The following is a 22,188-nucleotide window of genomic DNA, read 5'->3' on the forward strand; positions in this document are numbered from 1 at the left end:
GCTCCACCAACCTTTGCCCCCATATAAGAGCAAATCTCAGGGGAATACCTATCCATTCTGTTGCAAGAGGTATGAGTTTTACTTTCCAAAGGTCAATCAATCAATCAATCAAGGGTTTATAAAGCGGGCTACTCACCCGTGAGGGTCTCAAGGCATGGAGGGGGTGGGGGAGTGCGAAGTTCCGGATCAGTGGAAGAGCCAGGTCTTGAGGCTCTTCCTGAAGGTGTGCAGAGTTGGGGAGCGTCTGATGTTGACTGGGAGCTCGTTCCATATCTTTGCTGCGACATAGGAGAAGGCTCTTCCGTCTGCTCTGGTTCTGCGGTTGCGTGAGGTCTCTGCCAGGGCAAGGTCAGCAGAGCAGAGGTTCCTTTTGGGTACGTGGAAGGCGACTCTTTCGTTGAGGTATTTGGGTCTGATGTTGTGGAGGGAGTTGTATGCGTGGGTGAGTAGCTTGAAGGTTACTCGCTTCTCCATGGGGAGCCAGTGTAGGTCTCGTAGGTGCTGGGTCATGAGCTCGTGTCGTGGGCTTCCAAGGATGAGTCTGGCTGCGGTGTTCTGGATGGTTTGGAGATTGTGTAGCAGGGTCTTGTTGATTCCGGCGTAGAGGGCGTTGCCGTAGTCCAGTCTGCTGGTTCTGAGGGCGTGGGTGATGGTCTTCTGCATTCAGAGGGGGATCCACTTGAAGATCTTGCGGAGGGAGTTGAAGTAGGTGGAGGCGACGGCGTTGATCTGGCGGGTCAAGGTGAGAGAGGAGTCTAGAATGATGCAGAGGCTCCAGGCATGGTTGGTCGGGGTGGGTGGGATTCCGAGAGCAGGGGCCGCCTGGAGCTGTCCATTGCGGGGGAGAGGTCCAAGGACGAGGACCTCTGTTTTCTCAGAGTTCAGTTTTAGGCAGCTGTTGATCATCCAAGCTGTGACAACTTTCATTCCTTCTTGGAAGCTGAGTCTGGTGTCTTCGGGCTTCTTCGTGAGAGAGAGGATGAGTTGAGTGTCATCGGCGTAAGATAATATGCTGAGCCCATGCTGTCTGATGATGGCGGCAAGGGGGGCCATGGAGATGTTGAAGAGCGTGGGGCGGAGCGAGGATCCTTGGGCTATTCCACAGCTGATATCTGTAGGTTCGGAGAGGAGTCTGATCCTTTGGGTTCTGCCGGAGAGAAAGGAGCGGATCCAGTCAAGGGTGGTTCCCCCGCATACCGGCGTCGTGGAGTCTGGCAGCAAGAGTGCGGTGTAAGACGGTGTTGAAGGCTGCGGAGAGGTCTAGTAGGATGAGGGCCGCAGTGTGGCCCTGGTTGAGTAGCATGCGGATGTTATCGGTGGCAGCGAGGAGGGCGGTATCAGTGCTGTGGTTGCTGCAGAATCCGGACTGGGAGGAGTCGAGGATGCCATTCTCTTTGATGAAGGTGGTCAGCTGGGCGTTGATGAATCTCTCGGTGACTTTGGCTGCGAAGAGCAGGAGAGAGATGGACCGGTAGTTTTTCAAGTCCGTCGGGTCGGCTGATGGTTTCTTGAAGAGGGGCTTGACCTCTGCCCACTTCCAGTCATCGGGGAAGATGCCGGATCCGAGGGAGGCTTTGATGGTCGTGCCTAGTTCGGGTGCTTTGGCGGCAGCCGCCGCTCTGTGGTAGATGTGCGGTGGACAGGGGTCACTGGGGGCTCCTGAGTGTGTGTTCTTCATGGTCGTGGTGGTGTCTTCAGTGGTGGCGGGTTTCCAGGTGGTGATGGTCCGCTGGCTGTCGGTGTTCGAGAGGGGGGTGGTGTCCGGAGTCTGTTCGCTGAAATTGTCATAGAGGGCCTTGATTTTCAGGTGGAAGTAGGAGCGGAGCTTGTTGCAGAGGTCCTGAGATGGTGAGACGTCCGTGGCTTCGCTGGGGGGGTTTGGTGAACTGCTGTATGACGTCGAAGAGTTATTTTGCCTTACTTGCGTTGGTGTGGATTTTGTTCTTGATAAAGGCTTTGTGGCTCTTATGCGCTGGTGGTATTAATTATTGGCGTTGCTGTAGTTCTGGTCTGAGTGGTTTCGTGTTCCGCCAGAGTTTCTCGAGGTGACTGCAGGAGCGCCTGCTACTTGGAGGTCGGTGGTGAACCAGGCGGCCTTCAGGGGGCATTGTTTGATGGGGTGGCGGAGGTTTGCGAGCTTGTCAGCGCAGCCGGCGATCCAGCAGTGTAGTTCTTTGGCTGCGGAGTTGGCGTCGATCGTGGTGGAGGGGGGGTCGTGGAGGAGGGTGGTGTTGAGGTGTTCCTCTGTGATCTTGCTCCAGTTACTTCGTGGCGGACGTGGGGCGGGTTTGGGTGCAGTGGTGGTGCTGAAGGTTAAGTACGCAGTGGTGGTCTGTCCAGAGGGGCTGCGTGGTGTGGCTGAAGTGGATGTTTGTCCCTCCTGCGAAGATGGGGTCGAGGGTGTGTCCCGCTCTGTGGGTGGGGATGGTGACAAGCTGCTTCAGTCCGAGGTTGTCGAGAAGAGTGGTGGAGTCGTGGTCGCTGCGGTTGTTGAGATGGAAGTTCAGGTCTCCGGTGAGAATGTAGTACGTGGAGGCGATGGCTTGGGGTGCAATGAGGTCGGCAATGGTGGTGGCGGCAGAGGCACGAGGGCCCGGGGGTCTGTAGACGAGGGTCCTGCGCAGCGTAGTTCTAGGGCTGGTTTAGATCTGGAAGTGGAGTTGCTTGGTGTTGGAGAATGGGCTGCTCGTGCTGGAGGTGGAGAGTCAGAGGGAGCTCTTGTGTGTGATGGCGAGCCCTCCTCCTGGGCGGTGGGGGCGGTCCTTTCTTTGGATCTTATATCCGTCGGGGATGGCAGGGGCGATGTCGGGGGTGATATCAAGATGGTTGCAGCCTCAGAAATAGTGGAGGGCTGCTACTCTTGCTATTTCCTTGTGCTACAGAAGGATTGGGGCCTTTGGCCGATCATAAACGTTAGATCACGGAATGCCTTCCTTTGGAAGGACAAATTCAAAATGCACACACCGGCTCAGAAACTGTCTGCCCTGAATCTGAGTAACTGGATGGTGTCCTTGAATCTGCAGGACACGTCCGTCAGTTCCAGAGATGTTAACGGCAGTTCAAAGTAGGCATGGGGGAGCATTTTCAGTTTGGCTGCCCCCTTCGTCCTCAACAGTGTTCCTCAGGTGTTCACAAAAGTGATAGCTGTAATCGCTGCCCATCTTCAGAGGTCAAGGATACTAATTTTCACCTACCTCAACAACTGGCTGTTTAAGGCACTCTCATCATAGTCAGTCATAGGCCACATCCAGACGACAGCGAGTCTCTCGATATCATTGGGGTTTTCCAGAATTTCCAGCAGGGACACTAATAAGCAATTTATGCCCAGATCTTTCCGAGGGGCGTCCACCTCTGTGAGGTATCTCTTGAAACGGAAATTAGTCCTAAAGGCACAGGGCTGAATGCAGGTAACCTTTCCTTAGCCTATACTCTACTACGTTGCTAAACTGTTTATCATGAACAATTCTGAAAGCAATGTCTCACAAGGAATCTCCTGTATTAGAAGTGGACAATTTCAGAAAGAGAAAAAGAAGAAAACTGCCCTGTTCACAACACGCAAGCCATTTACCATGGCACTGAATATTGAGAGGAAATTGAGATTACAAGACGCAATCTGATTACAGTGACTTGGATGCAGCTACTTCTTCCGCTCTATTATTTGATTTGGACTCAGTGAGCGCTTTGTAATGAGAAGCAGACTTCAGAAACCTTACATCTGGAGACTCTTAGCGGGCTGCAAGAAACATTAGAGGGAATAGCAGGAGAATTGCTTTTCTTTTATCTCATTAGTGCTCAAAATAGAATAATCCACCTTTCTAATGTTTTGCAGTGTCTTTAAGTGATGCACTCTATCCAAACCTAGATGGTGCACTTACAACATGGGCAGGCTGCCAACTACGAATCCGCCCTTAATGCTAGTTCGCAGAGGCAGCCTTCAGTGTATAAAGAATCCTTTGAATGTGCTGGCCTAAAAACCTGATGCCAACCGCTCCTACACTCACAGCGGCATTTAAAGTGTTACAAACATGGCAGGCAATTGATGTAGAGAGTGATATAGCTAGGGGCTGGAATAGAAACCTTTATAAGAGCCGAAATGCATCCGGAAGGCTGCATTAGAGGATGCTGAGATAACCAGGGATGACACGGCTACGAGTAACCTCAGAAGTACCTCTCCTGCCCCAGAATAAGCAAAGGTTAATTCAAAGAGAGTCAGAAAGTGCCTTGACAATCATCTGCGACACACCAAGAAGGAGAAGTAGAGTGGTAGATAACAGATATAGGACTTTGCTCCAAGGTCAGCCATAATGTACAGCCACTATGTACGCATTTTCTTTTCACAGTCAAAAACTCCTAACCCAACAGTAAGAACAAACGACGAAAGTAAGACAAGAGAACAATTGGGAGGGTCAAACCAAATTGAGCATCTTCATTTAAAATGACATAGCAAGGAAGGCAAAAGAATGCAGGCAAACAAGAATACATTTATTTTTATTCGGAGTTTCATATAGGGCGAACTCGACCCGAAGGTATCGGATATCAGAGCACTTTACATGAGCACCCGTTTCGCTACAGACACATTCATTTTTGTTAGGCATGGGGAGATTAAGTGATTTGCCTAGAACCACATGATGTTGAGCGTCATTGCCATGACTCGAACCTCTCGTTCGGTCACATCCTCTCCCTATCTTTTAATCTGAGATGGTGACTAAAGGGTCGAACCAGAGTTTACAGGGACATGGACTGTGACTTGAGCTACAAAAGCCCAGAGGAGAAATTCAAGCATACATGAGAAGAGATGATATTAAAATGAAACACCCTTGGGACTTTCCACTTGGTGCAATTACGTTTGGAGGAGTCCCTAACAACGAAGATCTCATTAAGGAGTAGGGAATTCAGATAAATAGATCCTAGCACTAGTATTTAAAGTGTATATTTAGTAAGACCCCATGACATAAATAAAGAAGTAAGTCCACTGCTTAATATGAACCAGGGATTGCTGGTGCATTAATGAGGCATAAGGTGGATTCCAGTGCAACGACATGTAATAGCACCGGCCGAGGGCTACTGAGCAGAGCTTTAGGCACTGCCACTCAATCTTTTACAAATTAGGCACTGCCTATGCCCCTGACAAAAGTAGGTAAATAAGCCCCAGAAACATTCAGAAATATCCTGTAAGAGGGTAAGTATGGACAGTAAACGGAGTATATTCACAAAATCCACAGCACGTCTGTAGAGTAATATTAAATACCAATGCAAGTATACACAAATTATAAACACAGTTTCAGAAATCTTCTCTTTCTTTTATTCTTTTCTTTCTGATCAGCCAACACGTGTTTCGTCGCATAAACTGGGAAATTGTCCCGCGACCTTCTCAAGGCTTCTATGTCATTGGTAGCAACTTTCCATGTGATGATAATTCCATCCCACATGCTTTAGACTGAGTGAGCAGTGTATATTTTAACAGAGCTAGATTGTATAGTTATAAAACTGCCAGATAGAGATAAACAATGTTTGAGAGATCAGACAAGATGATAATTCTTTTAATAATATATAATGTGCACCTTGACCTGGGCCTTGAGAAAAAAAAACAAGCATTGGAAAATACAGTAGGTCTTCAAGGCTGAGTTAATGTTCCTGCTAATCCTTTATGCCAATTGCACGGGTGCACATGCGTCAATATGGCAGGCGGTTATTTTGGAAAAGTAAATTGAAAAGTAAAGAAAAAGTAAAAAAAGAAGCGCACATGCAGTGCAAAAATGGAATCGAGCAGTCCAGCAGCACTTCGCAGCTGCCAGGCCCTTCTAATAAAACATACTGTCAAGAGGAATGAGATGGTCAGTGAGGTGAGGTGTATCAAGGAGCAGGAAAGGAGGGAAATGGAAAGAATCTCCGGGAGGAGGATGAAGCAAAAGTAGTAAGAGAAAGCAACACATCCACTCCCATGGAGTGCTAAACATACAATAAGTAAAAAACGTTCCCTTAAGTATGCAGGGGAAGGCTACAACACATCCAATCAGAACATTGTGAGACAAAATGCTTCTGCACGGGTCAAACACAAGAATAGTGACGAAAGCAATCAAATTAAAAGCAGACAAACTGAGATAGACAGCAAAGCCATCCAATAATGAATAAGGGGTTGACTCAAAGCCCATTCTAAGCCGATGTTATGTACTAGAAACAATAGGTTTGCCAGCAAACAGCTAAAGCTGTGTTTTAGCCAAGACCTAATTAAGTTGTTAATATAATCATCAGATTCGATAATGGGAACTGGTTGTTGCTGGAAATCTTAATTTTAATTTGTTACAAACATCCTGGCATGGTGCGCAAATGGAAAAAAAGAATGCCTACTGACGTGTTCCATTGAATGCCACCAGCAATCAGATCAAAAACAAGTTGGGTTTTGAATTAAGTACTACTGGTCATGCATTGTATAGATTTACAGCTACTGAATAATGATGTATGTAAGGGTGGCCCAGCTCACTATACATTTCATTCAGGAGATAGGAAATCTATATCAGACAACAGACTTGTCATTGATAGTTTATGCCACTGAGTCTGGACTTATTAATACACAGCTTGCTAGTGCTCAATTGCCAGCCCTTCATTATGCAAATCTCTATTTCAAAATTTAAAGAAGATCAAGAGTTTGTGGACTAGTCTGATGTGTGTGATTTTAAAAGAATAAGATGGGGTATGCGCTCATTGAAGTATCTGGGACTAAGGATTTCCTCACAAGAACTTAACACTTTTAGTTTCAAACTAGCATGGTAGAAGAGCCAACCTAGATTTGGATAAATTATGAGCAGAATTATTAACTTCCCTGAAAACTGTCTTAAGCCTAACTAATTAATGATAGTAAAGTGAGGATATTCCAGCACCGGTCATCAAAATTATATGATAAGGAATTATGATACGTATATAAAGAGGGACTTAAGCAGAAAATTTGAAAATTATTGATCATTTTTACGGACCATTTATTAAAAATCGAAGTCCAGAAATGAAAAGCTGAGTTTTGTAAGAAACTTGGGAAGTGAAACATTGCCATTCTGAGGCAGAATGGTCGCCAGATCTTTGATATTTGCTGAAGAAAGGCTATGTGGAGATTGTGGAGTTACATTAATGGGCTCCAAAAACACACACAATAGACCAGGGGAGAAATATCTTTCATTCACTGTGAAAGTCCCATCTGGAAAATATTCGTCACTAAAGGTAGCAACTATATTCTTAATGTTGGAGGTGTGGAGGGCAAGAGTTTACAAATTCAATGCAAATGTTTGGGACCTCCTACTTAAAACATCCATTGATTAATGCTTGCCAGAATGGTTTCAACATCCATAAATAAGCCCAATTTAATTTCCTTACTAAACCATAAGTCCAAATGGTATGATAGTATTCTACTGACTAAATTAAAGAACTGAGTGGAAGACAATCATCCCTGTGTATCAAGCTGACTCCAAGCAAGGCCACTCCACCCCAGACAACATTAGAACACTTTCACTGCCAGCTAACAACAAGCTGAATAAGACACATGGCATATTATATGACTGGTTCACCGATTGTAAAATTGCCTTTAATGGGACTAATAGACTACTGTGGGGAAAACTGAATATGTGGGATATCCCGTGTTCCCCTAGGTCTGCAATAGCTTCACTATATACAGACTTGTGGGTTAATATTAAATGTGGTACAGTCAATAATCTCTCTAGTAAGAACTGGCTCGCATCAAACACATCCTTCACTAAGCAGGATTTGTCATTTAGGGGAAAAGAAACTGACCACATCATCCAATACTTTGCAATCTACAGTGACTACCTCTTGGTTTGCATCACCTTTAAAATATATTCTCTATTACAAAGCTTAACACTTGGATTGACTCACCTACCTAAAACACAAACTGATCATAGTTGGTAGTTCAAAACCTAGGAGGAGAAAAACGTACCTCTTTCTTGACATGTCATTGACTAATACAAAGAACAAAGGGGAAAATGGTTGGAGTACCGTGAACTACCACGAGATATATTCGGGTAGGATGTGAGGATGTACATATTATGCCCTTATTTTAATGTTTTATCGGGCCTGTGGACGTCGTGGTTTGCTGAATGCTTCACAAACCAACAAAGTTCAGTTTATTTTTTAAAAAAAAGAACAAAGACTTCTATACAAGCTTTCTGACATGAGATGATTTACTTAACAATAAACAATACAGTACATATAAATAACATTCTCTTGATTGCCCTTTCATTCCTTTATCCTCTAGCCCTCTAGTTCTATGTATAAATTGTAATGAATTTTCTACCTGCACTCTCGACTTACTCAGAAGACTTTTGTAAATGTCTCTATATGCTTCTGTAGCTTACAGGAATAACCACCTAACACTTGTGTGATGTAAAGCTCCCCGCTGCCCCTTGTGGATAAGTTTGTATTCTATAAGCACCCCTATAAGTTGAACAAAAACTAGTACATGTAGGTTTGAAAAATTAGGATAAGTCAGAAGGGTTCCTGCTCAGGTTTATATAAAAATAAAAGTGTGCATGCATGCATGTCTGTGTGTGAGAGAGACCAAGACCAACACACAAACAGGGAGAGAGAGAGCCTGACTTGCGATAATATGCTGAGTCGAATTGCTACAGTATAAGAACAAACTGAATGAGGAGACCAATATGTTTCTAAGTGGGTTTTTAATGTGCCAGGACAGCATCAAAAAAATAGCAAAGCTACATGAAACTTTCTTTTTTAATAAACTAAACCCGGATTGTTTTGTTTTTACAGAACTGGGTTACTCATTTAATAAAGATACTTGAAATTTAGACATCTAAATATATCCGATAATTTTAAGAAACTATGCACACATTAAAATTCCTGAAAAAAGAATTGTATAAATACAAAATCTGCTCTCTTACCAGGTGACTTAAAACACAGACACTTTTTTGCACAGTTTCTCGAGTAACATCGGCCAGACGCACTTTCAAAGCCTAGAATCAAAGAAAAAAATGTTTTGTAATCTGATTACTTTTATCTTCAATGGTGTAAACATTCAGTGGTCATCAGCGATTGTTACCAATAAGAATTTGCTATACCACACATACAGTCAGCAAAGCTGGCACAGGAGCCCCATTGCCTAAGCTAGAAGCTTTTTGTTAGAGATGGTTTATAGAATGAATTTGTAAAACAAATATACATCTGCTCAAGCATTATGTAAGCATAATATATAAAACTGTGAAATATTGTATCTAACAAGGATTAACAACTAAGAATAAATAGCAAGAGGAAACTTTAGGCCTACAGTCGAAAGAACAATACTGATAAAAAAAATGGTAGCATTTTCCAAAAAAATAAAAGATTAAGAATGGAGATGAAAGAAGAAAAAGAAAAGAGAAGAAAAGAAAAAGAAAAAGAAAAAGAAAGGGAGAAAAAAAACACGACGAATATTAAGAACAAGGTTTAAATAACATAGTTAACAATCATCTATTATTACCAGATTAACCAATCAAGATAGTGACTACTCATGGGGGGTCCAAAGCGGGGCACACAGGTCTAGCGGTTTTATCTTGGTAACCTTCAATTCAATTTTATTCAAGTGCTCGGTCTTTGGAAAAACCATTACACCAAGCAACATGTTTTACAGCACAGAGACATCCTAATAAAAATCATTAATAGAATTTTAAAACAATTAATCCTCGTTCTACATTCGATGGACATGAAGTAAAATTTCAGTTAAAATTGAAAAAAACAACTGTGTATAAGACTGTGAATTTATGACAGCGTGTTATCTTCACATGTTTTTATAATTTTCCAGTAATTCTAAGAATCTGTTTGGAATTCCACAGGATTTCTACATATTTCCTTTAAATACAGAATTAAGTTTTTTGCCCCCTTGCAGACTAGGGGGATTGAGGTCCAGCAGGGGCAACAGTTCTGGATAGGCATGAAGTTAGAGGAAGCCAGTACAGATCTCCTTTAATAAGTAAGGGAAATGTAGTAGCATTGGCTCTATCTAGCCTGTGATGATCACATAGTAAATTCCACCAGGCAATAAAAGTGATTTTGAAGTGTCTTTTCAATTGGATGTGATAATTTGTAAAGCCAGGGCTATTGTCAAATCAATATTAGTTAGAAGATTTTAACTCGTACAATTTGGCAACAAGGGACCCATACTCTCAAAACAGAGGCTCTGTTCAAGGGCAGTACAGAAATACTAGAAAGCAGACTGTCAATGAGGTGTGATAGAGTTTATAAATCCTATAAGGATAGGTGCTGGGTCAGATCACTTCTAGAAGTATCTAACTGTGGTTTAATTGATAAAAACTCAACAAAAACAGAACTACTTCCCGACACAGTAAATTCTTCCAGGTGTAATGGAATATCTTCCAGAAACCTAGAACAGTCCAAAAGTATGCATATGGGAACACACAATGACCAGCTACTTTACTATAGCACACTGAAAAGTCACATTTCACAGTTAGGCATACATTGCCAAACAACTGTGCAACACTACAATGAAAAATTACCTTTGGTTGTCAGGCGTAAATAGACAACAGGCCAACTGAACAGTCCTATGTTGTCAATGTTAGAAGATTTATACACTGGACAATGATATCAATGGAGGGTATAGAAATCCCTCAGCATGCAGGTCACATGTAGTTTACTCGATTGTGGATTAAGGGTGGCAAACCAGACTCAGAAAAAGCTGCACTCCTGCAGTTTCCTAGGCTCTACCAAGATTGTAAAGTACGATATTCCGAAGAAGTTGTACACCTCTGTATACTCTGTGTGTTCAACACCACAGCATCGCAGCACAATAGCAGCGTCCCTTTCTGGCACATGATACGATGACGTGCTGACAGACCACATCCCAGGACACTGATCACAGCACCAGGTCCTTCTTTGGCTGCGTTTTCGTTCACCAGAGCTTGGAATAAGACAAGTAACCTATAAGAACTCAGCCCTGGCAGCTCCTCGGGCATGGATTCACCTATGCAGATAACTGGCTGCACAGCACTTTGCTCACTTGTCAATAAAGGAACAAAAATGTTACAGGTCAAAATCTTACTTCAAAGAATACAACTTTTAAAAGAACACATGAGTGGAGAGCGCACGTGTAAAACCAAATCCCATAGATAACGTGCCTGAAAAGTTTTAATGGAATAAAAAATGCACAAGTGGAAGCTATTCAAAATAACACAAGTTGTAGCCTCTATGGAGAAATTAATTAAAGGTTAGGAGGGTGTCTAAGCTGAACATCCAGCTCCAGCTTGTGTCCTGAGATTGAAACAAATAACTGGGTTCAGAGAACATGAAGGAACCTCAATGGGGAAATAAAAATTGGACAGAAACATGCAAGTACATACTGCAGCTTTAGATGAGGAAAGTGAAAGTACAATGGAGCCTGCGTAGAAAGTTCACATTTGTTTAGGGCTGCACTATTCTTGTACGCTACCTCCCCCTTCACAACACAGACCTGAAGGCACTCTGCTTCCACTTGACTCCTTCTCAGCAGGACATTCCGGCTCAGAAAGACTTCAAGGATATCCACCCACCCAAATTGCAAAACAAGTCACCATGTGCACAACAGCAAGTATGCCTTGTCCATAAAGTCTATCAATGGAGCACTGCTAAAAGAGGTCATTCAAGCTCCAAGTATTGCCATTTCCCCTATGGCCTAATCACAGCAGTGTGCGGACCAGTGGTTCTTAACCTGTGGTCCTAGGACCCTTGGGGATCCGCAAAGCCTACTCAGGGGGCTGAGAATCCATCAAAAATTAAATAATATTAACAGACTAATAAAGTGTATATATACATAAAAAGAAACAAAATGTAAAATATATGGCTAAAAATTAAGTAATTTCAACAAGACAAAATATAGATGATGAGTGGCCTCAATTGAATTTAAAAAAGCTCCCCCCTTTCCTTCAAGATAAACATTGTAGGAGGGAGTTGGAAGTGCCCTTTTTGTGGGGTTACCCCAAACGTTTTGCCTTCTTCCTCCTCTGCTTTTGACTTAGTTTTTGCTGGTGTTAGGACTCTGGACACACTACCACTTCTGATCAGAGCTAAAGTGCATGTGCTCTGTGTCTAAAATGTAATGGCATTTGGTTTCTCAATGATTGGCATATTTGATTTACTGGTAAGTCCCTAGTACAGTGCATTACATGTGCCCAAGGCCTACAATTCAAATGTTACTAGTGGGTCTGCAGCACTGATTATGCCACCCACATGAGTAGCCCTTCAACCCTGTCTCAGGCCTGCCACTGCAGAGCCTGTGTGTGCAGCTTTAAACTGCCATGCCCCCTGGCATGTTCAACAACCTATGCATTCGAAATGTTAGGATGCACACCTTCATATCTATTTGTTCACAGTTTTTTTGATGGTCCAGTCAATAATAAAATGTGTGCTATCCTGGAACGCACTCCGTCCATGCGCATAGAGTACATCTGAAAACACTTGGGACCTAGTCAGGCGCCAAATCCAGGATGCACAGCATGTATATAGGAATCGTCCAATAAAGTTCAAACAACTTCATTCAGATTTCAGTCCATTTTATTACAAAGTAATTCCAGGTTCATCCATGATTTAGTATTTTCATAATTCTATGTTTTATTGCAGTTAAACAAGTACCCTACAGGTTTTACTCCTATGACACGCAGAGGTTCAAGATTATGTATAATCCAACGTGATGAGTTCTTGACCCAATGCATTTCGTGCAATTTTTTCCCTTCCTCAGGGGTAACTTCACTACATAATGCAAGACACCGCGTTTAGACCATCCATGCGTACCGAGCTAAATACTATCCCAGGTGTGTCTAATCTTTATTACAAGTGTCACGTGCATACCCAAATCACATGATCCAACGTCTCGTGTCAACATAGAAGAAACACTACCAAAGACATGCTCTCTCCAACTCACAATCCACTTATGTTCAAGATGAAAAAATATCAAAATTTGAAATGCCTAAGTTTAAACCCATACGCTCCATACCAAAACCAATGTGGGTATGTGCAGCTAATAAGCCACAGAATCCCGAATAATAATATAACACCTAATTAAAATACAGCAGTGACCTTTCTCGATATGTTGAATTACAATAAACTATAACCTGCAAATGAAACTCCAGTGTTCCAGATGTACTCCACACGCATGGATGGAGCGCTTTCCAGGATAGCACACATTTAATATTGACAGTGAACAAATAGATATGATGGTGTGCATTCTAACAATTTTAACACATTTTTTGCATCTTTTCCGTCCTTTGTGGAGTTTGCACCCGAACCAAAGCAACATGAGCAAAATGATTTTGCATGTCTACACAACAATATTAACAGCCGGCCTGTTCTCCATTGCAGTCGGCCTGAACTTGTGGATTCGTCCCCCTCAAGTACGTTGAGATGGCCTTGACCGGAGCTATTGTATTTCAAAGCGCTATAAGTGCATTTAATTTTGAGAACTTCATTATCTGGACTTGTGTATGTTGGATTTTTGTTGTTTGGTCTTGTTTTACTCAGATAAAGATTGGCTATTTTTCCAACACTGGTGTGGAGTACTTTTGTGGTGTTTTTACTGCGTTACTGTGTGTGTTTGTGCACAGATACTTTACACATTACCTCCTTAGTTTAGCCTGACTGCTCATAGTTAAGCTACAAGAGGGTGAGCACAGGTAAACTTAGTGTATACTAAACTTGTGGGACCCTACTTGGTCAGTGTTCAAACCATTGTCTGGATGTAGGGTTTTTAGTAAGACAGGAAGCTTGGCGCTCAAGCGGATATGCAGAATGTGTTGAGTGAGAGAAGTAAGTACGGTGGTGCCAGGTCGGGGGAAATACCCTGTAACCCCTGTGGATGTGTGGGTCGTGGGAACCTACCCCAATGGTTAAGCAAAAGTCCCGGGCACACGTGATGAGGATAAGAAATACTAGTAGAATGTCTCGTATTCAATTGGTCGACACCAGTAGATTAGTTGAAAGGTTTAATAATGCAAAAAAACAAAGAAAAGACCAGCCGACACAAAACGGGAAATGTCCCGTGACTCTTCAGGGCTGTGTGACGGTATGGAAGAATGGTGAGATCAAGGAGCCGGTGGAGTAACCAGATCGGCTGGAGGGTCAGAGGAACCCAGCGAACGGAGTCTAGCGTGGGATGGCGTCACAACCACGGAGAGGCGAGTGCCTACTATGGATGTCAGAACTTATCACTATGACGCGTGGTGAAGAATTAGTAACAATGGCAGGGTTGTAGAAACCTAAAACTGCGGTGTATCCCGTGCAAAGAATTGGATATGGCGAGTGCAATCTAGCGGATAAGCTGTGTGCACGAGGGAGCTGGGTGCCAGGTATGGACCATGTGTAAAAGGTCCCAATACCGGAGGGTGCAAGAGACGATTGTGCCATAACCTAGCATAGGTCAAAGCGGGTAACACTAACTGGAACCGTGGTTGTCCTCCGGATGCGGTTCAAACCACTGAAACATATATACCCCATATAAAACGAGGGGGCTTGGCTTGGGAGCCCAAACTATGGTGACCACTCCGTAAGAGAGTTATGCGCCACCACGCACAAAATCTGTCTTATACTGCTAAACCCCGGAGGCTAACCCACCCGATTCGATCCTCAGGACGCGGTGACACTCGCTGGGGGTCCCGCTAGAGAACATGCATGGAGCAAAAGGGCCTGCTCACCAGAGGATGGGAGTGACGCTGGGTGGCGGGTGGCAGTAGATCAAAGGCGCACTCCGGAAGGCTTCTCACCAGAGGGGAAGTAAAAGGACACCCCCAGTCATCTCCCCATGGGTGCCTTGTATCAGAAAAATTAATTAGCCCGTTGGGGATCGCGGCTAGAGCCGAGGGGCTTAGTCTCGTTTCGGGGCAGCCATTGCTGGGTGTGGCCCTCCTCATCTGACTGAACTGTCGAAGTGTTGAATGGACTAAACTTAATAATGCGGGCCTGATGAGATGGCAGCGGGCTGGGGGAGAATGCCTGGCCTGCTGCAGACTTCCCGTTGCTGACCTCCTGTTGTAAACACCACCCCTGATACATCGGGATGTTAGGCGCTTGCAATGGGTATGCTGAGGACTTTGGCCGTAGCCCCGCTCATCTGGGATTGCATATATTCCTGCTGATATTCTAGGTGGAGCAAGGGGGGGGGGCAGCTCTTGGTGCAGCACAGGGCAGTGTCCAGGGCACACAGCAGCCACTGTGGGAGAGGTATGACTTCCTGAGCTGACGGAGGCTCATTGGAAGGCTCACAATACTAGTTTGATGCATGGACTCTACAATCCATGGCATCACGACTGACAGGGAACCCCACTGACTGCCTGGAAGGGTGAAAGTTTTACTGATATGAGTCTGCAAATACTAGCCTTCCTACCGCAGCACCAGTACAGGCGCTCCTGAGTTTCAACACCCCCAGTTGCACATGATCTGCCTATTTTGCACGGCGCCTATTCTACCTCATTACTCCCAGTGGGGCAATCTTGGTTCGTCGGCGGCACAATCGAGCAGCATGGCACCCGCAGCCTGGCCCAGTGTGTGCAAGGCACTCAAGAAACGAGCCACAATCTAGTCTCCGGATGGCATTTGCCCCCACCTCCTCCCCCTGGCGCAGTGACATATTGGGGTGGGACCTGGGCTGTGCTCGGGCACCCCCCTGCAGCGGACCTTCAACAAAAGAGGAAGCCACTGCACTGGCAGGGACTAAAAGGGTACTTTAAAAAGTAGCAACTATTTAGAGAGGGGAGCAGTCCTTTCTGGTGAGATTTACCACACAGACTCATACATGGGACAGCACTATTGTTATGACCTTAGGCGGAGCTCGACACTCTCGACCCACAACACACACACTTGACGCTTATTCCAGCAAATCAACCCTTCCCCACTATGGCATGAGGCAAACCCTCTGCCTCCATGGCGCAGCAAAAGATAAACAAGTGAACTAAACACACAGCGTCAGCAGACTAATCCGATGCTGTGGGAGGGGCTCCAAACTACCTCTATCCTACAAGCTATTCAGGACCTTAATGAAACCATGGAAAGCAAACTTGGAGTACTGACAGTAGACCTCTCGTTGATTCGGCAAGACCTGCAGAATATAGTAGACAGAGTCATAGAAGTGGAGGGCAGAGTATCCTTAATCGATGACGCAGTTAAATCAAGTGTCCCGAATTGCCTCTTTGCAATGAATGGTTAGTCATCAGGAAGCCAGAGGAGAAGACGCTGAGGCAAGGTCACGGCGTAACAACTTATGGATTGTGGGTGTTCAGTAGGGAATTGAGGGGGCTGTGCCGACCAAATTTATTTCAGACTGGCTGAAGAGCTGGGTACAGGCCTCTGAGGCATCATCCTGCTTTGTAACAGAAAGGGCACACAGGGCCCTCATTGCGAAACCTCCTGTGGGTTCCCTGCCTCACCCTTTCATTGTCCAAGTACTAAGCCACGTTGTTTGCAATGTCATCCTCCTGGTGGCACGTAGGGCCAGGGTTCTTACCTTTCAGTCCTCCCTAGTGATGATCTATTGGATTACAGCAGCGGCGATCCTTCCAAGAGGTAGAACAAAAACCTAAAGTCATAAACATCCAAAAAAGTCCAACCTGCGTGGCTTTGGCCCACTCCCAGCAGGGGAGCCGAGGGAGGGGAGGCCAAAAGGGTGGCGGGGATGGAGGACTTCCAGGAGAATGGAACACAGCTCCATGACACACAAATCGATGACGAGAGCGCAGGGCTCGCTCGCTTGGTCAGGAGGGTTTCCCGGTGGAGTGGTTGCCCTCCAAGACAGAGACAGCGCTAACACATGATTATGGCAACATCAAGCCCTCTATTATACTCCCAGGAGCCTCCGGCGTGACATGTCCTAATGAGTACTGACCGGTGTCCAACCACTTCTTAAGGGAATGTGTGATAGTACTCGGGATGCCTGGTAATCCAAGTCCCGGGCTGTTTTCATTTATGGCTTTGCATTTTTTGGAGTTCATAGGGGGGGGGTTGGGGCATGTTTGGGAGGAGAGATGCACGTTAGGGGAGATGTACATCTCAGGCTAGCCCAGTTGGCTACTGTCCCTAGTTGCATCATAACAAGTAATTCTAGTTGTTGAAGCATGGGATGGGCGTTGGGCAGGATCTTTGTTCTGACCGAGTTCCAGTACACTCACCAACACTTAACTTGCCGTCACATATAAAGTACGCAAGCAGATCACAAGGACAGTCCATCATGCTATTACTACCCTGGACAAATGACTGATCCAGAGCAAACCTCCTTCGCAGAAAGGCCTAGTGTCCTTTTGTGGAACGTTATGGTCTTCTAGACAAAATTAAACAAGGGGCGGTTCTGAAGGTGGCACATAAAACCAATCCAGATATACTCCTGCTACAGGAGACACATCTAAGGGGCAATGATTGTCCCACCTGGCATACAGGTTTATTTTTAGGGGTTCCACTTGGGGTTTCATCACGGCTCAAGGGGATTTGCCATTCTAATCCAAAGGCACATCCACCTAGTGGTGTTCAGGGTGTGGCATAACAATTTAGGGTGCTATGTGGCAGTGACTGGCACTCTACAGGGGCCTCCGCTATCCCTAATCTGTGTATACGTCCTCTCCTTCCCTAACGTCAGAGTATGTAAAGACACTGAGCTGCCTCCTTCTAAAGCTTCCAGCGGCCCATGGGTCCTGGGTGGGGATCTTAATGGGGTAGTGACCCTGACTTGGACCACCCCTCCATTACGGCTACAGCAGGTGCACATCCGACAATACGCGCCACATTTTTGCATAATATGTGGCGGGCGCATCACCCAATGCAGAGCTGACACACCTTCTTTATTAACACACATAGATTCTTTTTCTGTCATAACTATTTGACTATCCCTAAACAAGATACTAAAACCATCCAAATCTTGGCGAGGGGATGGTCTGACCATTCACCAGTATTGCTTGACCACGCGTTGGGGCCAGATAGGCCTGCTGCAGGGTGGTACATGAGTCGCTGGTGTCTGCAGGATGGGAAGTTTCATGAGGCCTGTCAGCAAATGGGTAAGAGACATGTGAAGGAAAATTGAGGGTCACTGTACTCCCCAGGGGTCCTCTGCAAGGCTTTGAAGGCCACCCTGAGAGGAGAGATTATTAGGTACAACCAAAGCCAGAGGAGGCTGACCCAACAAAAGGTATCTGGCTTGGAGTCCTGCATAGTCGAGCCAAAATGGCAATATATAGCCAAGGACGAGAACTTGATTGTATGAGACTCCTTACACACCAAGGCACTTCTGAGACAGGAAGACCCGAGAAGCATGGGTGGCTATGCGAAGCTGGATATATCAATGGGGAGGATAATGCCAGTAAAACAGTACAATGGCTACGTACACCCACACCGCAGGAGATCCTATATTGTAAATGACCAAGACTTGCAACTGGCAGCGTAGACATTGCATGAGCCTTCGCTGCATACTATCAACAGCTCTACTACAGCCCTGATCAGGAAGGGAAGCGTACAGACCTGAAACAGTTTATTGCAAACCTTCCGGTGACTCCCTTGGACTCTGCAGACAGGGACCTTCTAGAGGAAGATACTACCCTTGAGAAATTCGGGGAGGCCACCATGCAGCTCAAACTGGGCAAAATGCCGGGGCCCAACGGGTTTCCGGTGGAATTCTGGAAGCTCATGTAGCCTCAAACGGATCCACTCCTGCGGTAGACCTTTCTAGAGGTCCTGAAGGTGGGTATGTTGTCCAGAGAACACAGAGCGGCAGACATGGTGGTGATCGCAAAGCCGGGTCTGCCTGGTACACGATGCGAGGAGTACAGGCCAATATCACTGCAGAATACAGAGGTTATGGTGTGGGCAAGGATGCTGGACAAAAGGTTGTCGGGGTGATCAGAAAGCTTGTTCATCCCAATCAGTCTGGGTTTATGCCCCGTCGGGCTACACAACATAAAATTAAGAGGGTCAATAATGCCACTGAGTTGAGTGCTAATCTACCGGGTTGTCAAGCTTTGCTAATGGTGGATTTTTAAAAAGCATTTGGCTCTGTGGACTTGCACAATGTCTTCACACTACTAACACACCTACAATTTGAGCCTAAATTCATTAGTTATACCAGACTGCTATATACTCACCTCCACGCAAGGATACAGTTCGGCAGCACCATGTCCCACTGGTTCAACATGTAGAGGGCACCAAGCAGGGGTGCTGCTCCCTCCCTTGCTTGCTTGCTTTTTGCCTTGGCGATAGAGCCTTTGGCGGCTTGGGTGAGAGTGGACGCACCATTTGGCGATTTTCAGCGGTCCTCGGTGGTCAGTGACAGAATTTACATGTACATGGACAATGTCTTGCTGTTCCTTGATAACACTGCTGAGTCAGGCCCCCAAGCTCCGCAAATACTGCACGCATTTGTGATCTACTCAGCCCTTCGCATAAATAAGGCAAAGTTCTCCAGTGCCCAGCGGTTATGTCATGGGCCCTGGAGCTCCGGGTGCTTCCGACTGGGTGTTTCTCAATGAGAACAGAGCCTTGGCGTGCGAGGCCAACCTTCACTCTTGCTGGTGGGACTGGCCAGAGACGTTAAGTTTTGGACCTCACTCCCATTATCCCTGCTTGACCAATTGGACATCTTTAAAATTGTTTCACTCCTGAGACTTTGATACCAACCTCAAAATGTTCCCTTCCCCGTAGAAAGGGGCTTCTTTGCCAGGGCCAATGTACTCCTAAAAGAACTCTTGTGGAGTGGGGGATGCTGCAAATAGCACCCCCTCCCAAAAAGCTGCAGGCCTACCTTAGAGGGTAGCATACCCACCCCGGAGCTGATGTCATACTATAGAGCTGCACATCTCCTGGTGCTTTATGACTTGTGTTTTGAGGGGTTCTGGGACACAGCCAACGTAGTGGAGGGGCGGGCAATGGGTCCTTTCTGCCTCCCACATTTGCTACACAGCAGAGACATACCGCTGTCCCTACCCGTTTTCACTCAAGTGGTGCTGCCCACTTGGAAAGTAGCTACAAAAGCCACAGACTAGGCAAACCGAGTCGCGCTGGAGACCCCCTGTGGAGAGGGACCAGACTCCACCAGGTGTCTGCACTCCGCTGCTTAGCCTAATGGGATGCCATAGGCATAATGATACTGGTAGATGTGATTAAAAACAGGTCTATTAAGTCTTTTACAGAGCTGCAGGAAGAATATCACAAGCACCGCACCCAGCTTTTTCACTACCTCTAGCTTTGGCATGCGCTTACACCATACTTACCAACAGAAGCCAAAATTCCGACATACTCACCTCAGGAGGTTAAAATCTTACTCCCAGATATTAAAGTCTACAAACTGTCTGTCCTCTATCAGACACTGCTATGTCATCAGCCGGATCCACTGGCAAAACTGAAGGAGGCGTGATTTTGGGACATGGGGCCGCTTGAGAGGCAATGCCGCTCCTAGGGAAGCAGTGGTAGCCTCTCAGTTCCGCCTTATAGAACATGAATTATTACACCGCACATACTTCACGAAAACACAGATATTTAGAATGGTGCCGATTGTCTCTGCAACAATGCCACAGGGGACTTACTACACAATCTGGAGCTGTCTAGCTGTATCACATTTCAGGGAGGGGATGTTGGAGACTCAGGGGACTGTGAGGGGTTGGAGGATCCCCAAAGAGCCAAGACTTATTTTACTGCATATCGCGGATGATGTGGGGGTTAACCGATGTAAAAGGGCGCTGCTCTGGCTGTGTCTACTGACAGCCAAACAAAATATTGCAAAAGAGTGGAAAAACACTGAGGCCCCTTCCCAAGACGGGTGGGCAAAGGGTATGGACTACTGTGTGTGCCTGGAGCGCCCGGTGTACAAGGCAAGGGGGTGCATACAAAAACATGGCAAAATTTGGAAGGATTGGTCCGAAAACTGAGAGATACACATTGAACCATGTCCATCTAGGTCATGGTCCATGGATAGTGAGATACGCTCCTTTGAGGCAATGCCACGTTGAGTCCCAGGGCGGATGTTTCATTCTTAATTTTGTTCAATAGCGTATTCCATGACACACTGCATGAAATTGGATTGAGATTGCAGCGGCCCAGCTGTACTGTACTGAATGTTTTGTACCAGGATTGGTTGATGTTAATGATAAAACCTCAACAAAAAGTTTTTTTGTGTGAATTAAATAAAATATTTCATCATTTGTGTATTTGTTTAATGAATGCTTATATCTGTATTTTTGTGTGTATTGTTTTTGGTTCAAATGATCGAAAATGCTTGGTGGGGCGGGGGGGGGGGGGGTATAGATTCCACTAATGATTCAGAGGGGGTCCCCAGGTTCCAGTAGTGAGTTAGTGGGGGTCCCCTAAAGTCATAAAGCTAAGAACCACTCCTCCAGACAATTTACCCTTTAGGGAGGGACACTGCAATGCAGGATTTTTGTCCAGTTTGCAAGTATGTCATGTTTACGTATCTCACGCCCTGAAAGCACTGTAGAAGGTGTTGCTAACATGAGTGTAGTATAAATGAGGATTAAATTCAAGTGCAAAAAGCTGTGACTCCAGTGCTGTATCAATTACATAATGAATCAAGCTGGCATCTATGTAGGTCAAATTGGACCTCATTCTTGAAGAGGGGCTGGCCGTGGTAAAAGTATAGCATCTGGCATGAGGAAGAGGAAGCAATATGGAGGGTGATCAGAGCCAAACTTTCCACCTCTCATTGACTGTAACATGGTTTGGAAGACCTCCTAGAGAATGTTTCCATGTTTACCACTGGAACAATTTACCGATTTGATCTGAAGGTGGCAAAGCTTGACAGACAGATACACAGGTAACAAAGATTTGAATTAGAACACAATAATTCCTCCTCCTCTACAGCATTCTACAGTGATTAATTTTTCTGCATTAAACAAAGGAAGATAAAAAAATGGCTTGACTTTTTTTTCAAGAGGAGGTAGCATCACGAAATAGCAAACACTTCCATACTGGGAGACAGAATTAAAAATAATATTGCATCATATTACTGATATTCAGAGACGCAATAAAGGGAAACTGTTAAACTCTACGCTGTTAATAAAGTCATAGATAGATGTGCTTCAAGTCTCATTATTTAGTCTGCAATTCATTCTGGTTTCTGTGACTATGATTCAACCTATTATAAAATGTAGTTAGTTAAAAGAAGCCCATTCTATTAGTGCTAGTAACACTTTCCATTAAACATCCCCTATAGAGAACTCTTGACCTATT

General features: G+C 45.2%; 1 protein-coding gene across 2 annotated transcripts in view; it reads right to left on the reverse strand.

The window, feature by feature from the left end:
- AVL9 (AVL9 cell migration associated) overlaps nucleotides 1-22,188 on the reverse strand; it is a 425,217-nt gene that overhangs the window by 162,544 nt on the left and 240,485 nt on the right. For both annotated transcript variants that reach the window (XM_085607507.1, XM_085607508.1), the window contains exon 4: nucleotides 8,901-8,972. In XM_085607507.1, coding sequence (XP_085463633.1) covers nucleotides 8,901-8,972 — 72 coding nt within the window. The remainder of the gene's footprint in view (nucleotides 1-8,900; nucleotides 8,973-22,188) is intronic.

The sequence above is a fragment of the Triturus cristatus genome, chromosome 5_2 (genome assembly GCF_964204655.1).
Source record: "Triturus cristatus chromosome 5_2, aTriCri1.1, whole genome shotgun sequence".
In the NCBI taxonomy this organism is placed as follows: Eukaryota; Metazoa; Chordata; class Amphibia; order Caudata; family Salamandridae; genus Triturus; species Triturus cristatus.